Below are 9,518 nucleotides of genomic sequence, written 5' to 3'. Positions count from 1 at the left end.
CCAGACCTGCTGAGCTTTTCCAGCAACTTTGTTTTTGAACACTTCTGAAATGGTTGGAACAAAGTTCTAATGAACTAAGCTAGCTGTCCTTGGTGCATCAGCACTCACCAACCTCCAAAGATCTACTCTTGACGATGCTGGGCCTCACTCTATTTTGCCCCAACCGCCTGTGAGGAATCTGCCGGTTGCAGGGAACGTTTATCAAGGTGGGAACTTGCCTGAATTAAGCTACACCTTAATTGTGAAAATGGACTGTAAATGTTCAGGAAGGCAGCTCACCACCATCTTTTCAAGGGCAAGTGGGACTGGCCAGTAAATTCTGGCCCAGGAAGCAACACCCACATCCCAAGGATGGATAAAAGAAAATCCAGACCAATCCTCAATGCTGCATCTGGGCAAATAGTGCACTGTCAAAGATGCCATCTTCCAGATGAGGCATTAAACCAAAGCTTTATCTACCCTCTCGGTTTGGAACAAAATGTCCCACAGCACTCCTTCAAGAAGTAGCAGGGGGATTCTCCTTGGTGCCCCTGAAGTTATCCTTCAATCAAAATCACAAAAATATCTGGCCATTATCACACAGCTGCTTGTGGGATCATTCCATGCACACTTTGCAGCTGTGTTGCTCACATTAAAACAGTGACTGCATTTTCAAAATTATTTTAAAGTGCTTCGAGATGTCTGATCATTGTAAAGGTGATATTTAAATACAAACTTTTATTTTGCTTTATTTTCTAATCAGTGTCCGGTGCTAAATGACATTTTTGCTGGTAATAACCATATTTCTGCAGCTTTAGTTCTGCATGTCACAGACTTCCCAGTTGTAAGCTACATTGCTACCAGCTACATGGCAGTTGACAGTGTCCTTTGGGAGATATTATTCCTTCACTAGTATTGGACTAACTGTTACTAAGCAACACCATGGCAGTGCCAGCCTCTGCGACATGCCTGTCTCTGGTCAGTGCATGATGAATGCCACCTAATACCAGCCACAAGGGGCTAGATCCTTAAAACAATTCATAAACATTGTTAATAGGCTCATAATTGTACACCATGTGAAACCAACAGCTCTTAGCTCATTTGAAAAAAAGGGAGAGACTTCCTGTGGGATCAGAGCAAGATATGCCTTTACCTGGCAAAGAGGGAAAGAAAGGAAGTCTCAGCTATTGTCTGGTCAGCCATGTTGCCCGGTGACAGTGACATTAGACTACGGAAAAGAAGTACAACCATCAGACCGCAGAATATTTTAACATGTAAGGAGGCCACTTGGCCCATCAAATCTGTACCAACATTTTTGGAGAGAGATTTGTTTAGTCCTACTTGCCCATCTCTCCCCGTAGACGTGCAATTTTATCTCCTTTTACAATGTTATAAAATATATATTTTTATTCATTTATGGGATACTGAAGTAATCCATGTCCAAATGCAGCAAAACATCCAAGTTTGGGTTGACAAGTGGTAAGGAACATTCATGAGTGCCAGGCCAATGACCATATCGAATAAGAAAGAATAAAACCATCATTCATTGGCATTGAAATGGCATCACCATCACTGAATACCCCATTGTCAACATTCTTGATGTTACCATTGGCCAGAAACTGAACTGGTCTTGCCATCTAAATACAGTGGCCACAAGAACATGTCAGAGGCTGGGAATCCTGTACTGAGTAACTCATCTTCTGGCTCCCAAAAGCCTGTCTGCCATCTGCAAGGCACTGGCCTAGAGCATACTTGGCTGGGTGAGTGCAACTCCAACAAAACTTAAGAAGCTCAATACATTCCAAGACAAAGCAGCCCCCTTGATTGGAACCACATCCACAAATTTTCAGTCCCCTCACCACTGATCCACAGTAACAGTAGTGTGTAACATGTACAAGAAGCACTGCAGAAATTCACCAAGCTTCCTTCAACAGCAATTTCCAAATCCATGACAATGTCCATCTAGAATGACAAAGGCAGCAAATACATGGAAATGCCACCATCTGCACACTTCCATCCAAGTAACTCAACAATCCAATGATGTGCAGTTTAGATGGATTGGCCATGCTAAACTGCCCATGGTGTCCAGGGATATGTAGGTTAGGTGAATTAGCCATAGATACTGTAGGGCTAGGGTAGGTAGTAGGTCTGGGTGGGATGCTCTTCAGAGGGTCATTGTGGACTTGATGGGCCAAATAGCCTGCTTCTACACTGTAGGGATTCTATGTTCTAATTTATGTCCTATACTAACTTGGAAATATATTGCTATTCTTTTAAGGGTCACTGGGTCAAAATCCTGGAACCTTCTCCCTAACAGCATCATGGGCTACAAACTGCAAATGGACTGCAGCAGTTCAAGGAGGCAGCTCACCATCACCTTTTCAAGGGCAACGCAGGATTAGGTTAGGGTGAATTAGCCATGCTAAATTGCCCATAGTGTCCAGGGATGTGCAGGCTATGTGGATTAGTCATGGGAAATGCAGGGTTACAGGAATAGGCTAGGGGGTGGGTCTGGGTGGGCTGTTCTTTGTAGAGTTGTTGTGGGCTTGATAGGCAAATGGCCTGCTTCCACGCTGCAATTATTCTATGATTCTATGAACTAGGCATGGCATTACATGATGTCCCATCTAGTGACATCCACATTCCTTGAATGAACAAAACAAAATTCGTGAAGCTCAGTTGGTGAACAGTCATTCATTTCACTTATAAACTATGCTAATTTGTTGCTGGAAGCCATGCTTAACTAGACAATATCAAGGAAGATCTCAAACAAATCATTTGACCAATTGTCATAACTCAGGGTCTGGTGTATCAAACATGTAACCACTCTTTTCCAGGCATATGCCTCAGCTGAGTATTGGACAGGTCACAGCAGACCCAAGCTTGCCTTCAGCTCTAGTTTCACTGCACTTTTCCCAAGCCAGCAGACCAAAGCAGCTGTAGGTATCTCCAACCACATCTCCCTTCTCCTGCACCACACACTGGCCCAAACTGCCAACTAGTGACATTTAATTTTTAGAATCCCTACAGTGTGGAAACAGGCCCTTCGGCCCGACAAGTCCACACCGACCTTCAGAGCATCCCACCCAGACCCATCCCCCTACAACCTAACGAATCTACAGATCCCTGAACACTACAGGCAATTTAGCATGGCCAATCCACCTAGCCTGCACATCTTTAGTCTGTGGGAGGAAACTGGAGCACCCGGAGGAAACCCACACAGACACAGGGAGAATGTGCAAACTCCACACAGACAGTCGCCCGAGGGTGGAATCGAACCCGGGTCCCTGGCACTGTGATGTCTGAGTGTAGATCCCATTTGTGTAGCTGGGCGTTTTCTTTTGGCAGGAATTATGAAATACTGTGACTCAATATGAACAGATTGGCTCTAATTCTCTGACAGTTTGTAGGTCTCACATCTGCAACATCAGTCCTGCCTCACTGACCTCATTCTTATTGTTGTTGATTTAAAGGCAAATAGTTGACATTTAGCCACCACCAAATACATCCCTGACAGAGGGAGTGCAGGCGGATCTACAAGGCAAACACAGTCATAAATGAGGGAAGAACTCACATCTGCCCTTTTAAACAGTGTTGTTTACAAAAGTTGTGCACAGCTGTTTTACTTACAGCTTGCTATAATTTAACGTCTCCCCACCCAGAATTAGTCACATTCCACTATTTATATAGAGCAATCTTCGTTGACATAATGCTAGGTTGTGCGTGGACAGACTTTATATTTGCATATGGGATGTGGATATTACTGGCTAGGCCAGCGTTTATTGTCGAACCCTAATTGCTTGGAGGGCAGTCAAGAGTCAATCACAGTACTGTGGATCTTGAGTCCCATGTGGAAAAGTCGAGGCTTTTTAATTTCCCACATCTTTGTTACCGTGGGAGTAAACCAGAGCACACGGAGAAAACCCATGCAAGACACGGGGAGAATGTGCAAACTTCACATACACAGTTGCCCGAGGGTGAAATCGAATCCAGGTCCCTGGTGCTACACTGAACCACCATGCCACCCTGCCATTGATTACAGGCTTTAATGCCAATGATTACAGATCACCATTAGGCTGGCTTTTTACTCCAGATGTGCAGGTAAAGTGGACTGGCTATGCTCAATTGCCCATAGTGTCCAAGGATGTGTATGCTAGGTGGGTTAGCTATGGGAAATGCAGGGATAGGGCAGGAGGGTGGATGTTGGTGGGTTGTTCTTCGGTGAGCTGGTGTGGACTGGATGGGCCAAATTGCCTGTTTCCACACTGTAGGGATTCAATGATTCTATGAAAAATGCAATCTCATTACTAATCCCTGTAGAAATCAAAATCAGCCATCCTGATCTGGTTTTTACTACATGGGACTCAAGATCCACAGTAGTGTGACCGCCCTCCCTTTGTCAGGGATGTGTTCGGTGGTAGCTAAATGTCAAGTATTTGCCTTGAGGCAGGACTGATGTTGCAGATGTGAGACTGCCCACAAACAGCCAGAGAGTTAAAACTTCACCATTTGAACCCACATGCCCTGAACACAAACCTAGGACCCTGGATTACTAATCCAGTGACATTACCACTCTGACACAGCCTTCTCATCTTAAGCAACAGGGACATGATTCTAACCCTTATCTGGATGCTTGTCATTTGTGTGCCTGCTTTAGAGAGCTTGGAGGTAATGACACTGCTGGATGTTCGCAAGAGAGAGGGCAAGCCATCACTGTCACAGATCACTGGTCCAATAAAGTGATCCCTGTAAAATCAGCTGACTTCAACCAGGCTGGTAATAAGGGTGGCTGTTTAAATCGTGGTTCTGTGGATAACACTTGTCCCCAAGTAAAAAGGCTGTGGGCCCAAGCCCTACAACCAGGGACACTGGAACAATATCCAAGGCTAACTAATTCTGATTCAAACCAAAGGAAAAATGGAATTTTCCTTCATTTAGCGGAGTGAAAGATTTATTCCTCAATTTCAAATTCTCCCAGTTCGGGCACAGAACGTGTGAGAGGTGAGGAATTGAGTGCATTCAATTTTCTCAATTCTAGTCAACAATTTCAGTCTAATTTTACCATTAGCCAATCTCTGGCCACTCACAGCAAAGATTTCCAATTTAAATGCTGAATTAGTAATTACTGGGGTCTCAGATGAGAAAGAGGTAAGAATGGGGCAAAGAAACAAGCAAACAGCATTACTATTGCCTAGTTGCTTTGTGGAGAATAGGCTTGTCAAATAATATTATCTAAAATGTCTTTTTCTATGGTTCTAAGATAGACAATTGCAGGTCTCAATTGAAACCACTCAAGATCTTTTCGTTTAATTCATTCATTGGATTTAGGTTTCGCTGGCTGGGCCAACATTAATTTTCCATCTCTAATTGTTTTTGAAAATTTGGTGGGGAGCTGCTTTCTTGAATCATTGCAGTCCATTTGGTGTAGGTATACACACATTGCTATTAAGGAGGGAGTTCCGAGGGTTTTCCAAGTCAGGAGGTGAGTATCTTGAAGGGGAACTTGCAGGTGGTGGTGTTCCTATGTATCTGCTGCTCTTGTCCTTCTATGTGGTAGGGGTTGTGGATGCTGAGGAGCATTGGTGAATTTCTGCAGAGTATCTTGTAGATGGTACACACTGCTAGGACTGAGTTTCAGTGGGAAGGAGTGAATGCTGAAGGTGGTGAATGGGATGCCAAGCAGGTGGACTGCTTTGTCATGGATGGTGTTGAGCTTCATTAGTGTTGTTGGGGTTATACCCATCCAGGCAAACTAATCCTGATTTGTGCCTTATAGATAATGATCTGGCTTAGGGAGGGCAGAGACAGATTTGCTTGCCATAAGTTTCCTAGCCTCTAACCTGTTCTTGTAGCTACAGTATTTATGTACTTATATTTATAGTTGGTTTAATCAACCCAGGATGTTGATAACAAGAGATTGTGACATGTATAAAGTACTTGTGCATCAATATTTGAAAAGTCTAACCTTAAGGCCTTATAGGTAATTGGGGGCACTTTGCAGACAGTTGTCAGCATGACTTAAGAATGAAGGTTGGGTGAGCTTTGGCTTTCTTTGAAGCAAACCGGTAAATGCCGCTGTTAGATTAGTGCAGATTACTCACACGTGGCCTCATTAGTCCTTCTGCTGTATGACTTCTTCACTCGGTACCGCACCACCAGCTCCCCTCTCTCGATCATGGGTTCAAAGGCTTCACTGTAGAATACACACGAGTGTGAGGACTGTACCCATCATCTTACAACACCAAAGCATCCTGAACCAGAGTTGCCAACTTTATCCTAGAATCTCTTGGAATTAAAGCTTAATCTCCTAAACAGCACAATATCATAAGTCAGAGGCCTTAAAAAAAGTTTACATTGTACGTCGTTGGAGTTGAGGAAAATAGTCGTTTACCATTCAGTAAAGAATCATCCAATCAAGTGATGATCTGCTTGTTTTTAAGAGATGCAGACTAGAAACCAGACTAGTGTGAATTATTTATTAACTATTCACAGGCCTCCAGTGAACCTTCATCCTTCAGGTTCCATATGGTGTGACATTATCTGACATCATTGACAATGTACTTTATTATATGGATAACAGTTATTAATCCTTCCCACCTCCCTTTCCCAAGTTTATCATTCTACCAATAAACTATTCACATTTTTAATCAATTTTACTTCCCCACTTTCCCCCCCATAGTCTCATTTGGCTGTCTGAATCAAAGGCATTGTGGTGGCTTGACTGATCTGCCAAACCATGCCTGCCAACTCTGATATAAGAATTATGCCAAATTAGCATTCATCCTGTTGCTGGGTAAGATGATGCATCACCAGCACCATGCCACAGCTGTAGAAATGCCTAAAGAATCTTGGCAGAGTTAGCAAGCCCACTTTATGGATCTCAAAGTCAATGAGTAGTTACACTGTAATTGACAGAAGATAATGGTTCTTGAAATTAATTTTCTAAACATTTAATAACCAATGTTGGGTTTCAGCAAGCGATGATGGATATTCGTGCTGAAAGGTGCAGTATTAAACTTGTCTCATTCACTAATAACTTGTAATTCAGTGAGACTGAACTAGTGACTTATGTAGAGTTTGTAGTTCACCTGAATATATATTATCTTTCAATTTTACAGATAGGATACGGAGTACATTTTTCATTTTCCTTAGAGGTGAAGCCATCAGGTCGTATTGAGATACTAGCGGGACTGTAGAATTAGGCATAAACCAAAGCTTGAATTAATTATTCATCAAGTCTTTTAGATGCTGCCATCTGGTGAACTTCAGACAGCATAGACCATGTAAGTTCTTGCCACAGGAAATCAGTCTAGAGGACTTTTCTCACCTCTTTTGAAAGCCCCTGAGTATGTCAAATGTAAACACCTTCTTTTATCTCACAGCATGTTTCACTCAATGCAGGGTGGACACTTTCAAAATGAGCTTGAAGAAATGAGCAATATCCAAGAAAATTCAGGGCCTCAAAAATATCTTGCAACCCATTTGGTGGGTAAATAATGTTTCCATTCACTATTTTGATTAATTCTGTAATATAAAAGTTTTGCACTTCTTAAGCTAATTTTGTCTTTTTTAATTTCAGTTCATTTGCTTTCTATTCCATGCATTTTATGTTTCTATGCATCAAAATAAAATGTGAAACCAACAGTGCAGTCTAATCGTGTTGTATCTCCTAAATCTCATCTTGGGACAGACATGTCAGTCATTTTTATAAAATGGTTTTCATGTGAAAGGAGCAGGAGAGCTAATTTTCTTGCTCTTCTATTTCACAGATTTTGCATTCTCAATGGCAGGTCATCTTCATATTTCAAGGGTTTGTCCTTTGACTGTGGATCCACACCCCTCTCCTCATCCATTGGCAATGAATGAAAAACAAATTTGTGAACTGAAACAGTAAATTCTCACCCGTATCGAACATCCTTCTTCCTCAGTCGGGCAACCAGCACAGCGAGGCAAATAGCAGAGGCCATGGCTACAGCGACGGCCATCACCACATACCACCAGTGCCAAGAGAATGTCCTCCTGCCTGCCTTCCCTGAAAACAAGAGTTAAGGAGCTCTTAAGATAATTATCCAGAACTTTGTCACCACAAACTTCTAATCACAATGCAAAACCTTCAGGAAAGACGTAGCTTCCCCAAAACAGGTCAATTTGTAAAGTCTGATTGCAACTTCATAGCTCAAGGCAGACAGCATTCATTGTTTCCAATAGGAATGAGGGAATGGAGCTGTAACAATTCCTGAGCAAATGTGCTAATGCTGTTGCATTCAGCAATTCCTCTGCATTATCAGCCCCAAGTAATAGTTAACAGAAAGGAACAGTAAGAGCATATTCAATCCCATGTACCTGCTTTGCCATTCAGTTAGACCAACGTTGATCCACAACTCTATATCAGTCCTCCATCTTCTTTAAAATGCTCATGGCAAAACAAAATCTAAAAACCTTTTTTTGATATTGTATGAAGTTTTTTGCAGTTAAGGATTCCAGGTTTCTAATGCTCTATTTGTTGTCGAATAAGTTTTTCCACTTTCCACTCAGCTCCAACAAAGAAACATGACACCACACATAATCCTGACTTAGAATTATAACATTTTCCCTTCAGTGTCACTAGATCAAAATCCTGGCACTGTCTCCTTAACAGCGTTGTAAGTGCACTGACACCACATGGACAGTAGTAGTTCAAGAAAGTGGCTCACCATCAACTTCGCCAGGGCTATTAAAAGTGGGTATTAGATGCTGGCGCAGACACCAATGTTCACATACAGGAAAGAATAAATAAAGAAATTAGCTTGGTACAGAAAAGCCAAAGTCATTGGCCTAGCAATATGCAAATTTAAAGCAGGTTGATCAATCCTAAATTTGGATCTTACAAACCTGCGATGGCTCGCTGGTTGAGATTATGCACCAAACTAGTATAGCAATGAGTGTTGAGGAATTTTGGACATGTCACCTTCAATCTCAGCCCTGGCTTGTTTTAAAATCCAAGACCATGGCAAGTAGGGTTAAAGAAAATCCCAAAGCATTCCATACATACATTAAAAACAAGAGGATAACAAGGGACAAGGTAGGACCACTCAAGAATAAAGGAGAGAACTTGTGCTTTGAGGCAGAGAATGTGCGTGAGATCCTAAATGAGTACATTGTGTCACTATTCACCCAGAGAAAGCTATGCAGGATAGTGAGATTTGTGTGGAGTTACTAATATGCTAGGGCATGTTGAGATCAAGAAAAAAGTGGTGTTGGGTCTCTTCGAGAGTATTAAGGTGGATAAGTCCCCAGGGCCCAATGGTATCTACCCCAGGTTGTTGAGAGCCACAACAGTAGAGATTGCTGGGGCCTTGACCAAGATCTTTGTATCCTCTCTAGCCACTGCAGAGGTCTTGTAAGACCGGCAAGTAGCTAATGTTGTTCCTGTATTCAAGAAGGGAAATAGGGATAATGCGGTAAACTATAGACCGTTGAGTCTCACATCAGTGGTTAGGAAGCTTCTAGAGAGAATTCGTAAGGATAGGATTTAGACACATTTGGAAAATTGTGGCCTA

At 42.3% G+C, this 9,518-nt stretch overlaps 1 protein-coding gene across 1 annotated transcript in view; it reads right to left on the bottom strand.

The window, feature by feature from the left end:
* Positions 1-9,518, bottom strand: part of LOC109921356 (tyrosine-protein kinase receptor UFO) — a 234,224-nt gene that overhangs the window by 105,666 nt on the left and 119,040 nt on the right. The window contains exons 11-12 of the mRNA XM_048618422.1: positions 7,882-8,011; positions 6,081-6,172 (exon numbers count right to left, since the gene is read on the bottom strand). Coding sequence (XP_048474379.1) covers positions 6,081-6,172; positions 7,882-8,011 — 222 coding nt within the window. The remainder of the gene's footprint in view (positions 1-6,080; positions 6,173-7,881; positions 8,012-9,518) is intronic.

This window comes from Rhincodon typus, chromosome 39 (genome assembly GCF_021869965.1).
Source record: "Rhincodon typus isolate 14 chromosome 39, sRhiTyp1.1, whole genome shotgun sequence".
NCBI classification, from domain to species: Eukaryota; Metazoa; Chordata; class Chondrichthyes; order Orectolobiformes; family Rhincodontidae; genus Rhincodon; species Rhincodon typus.
Note: the sequence above shows the minus strand (reverse complement) of the source record. Positions and strands in the feature narration are given on the sequence as shown.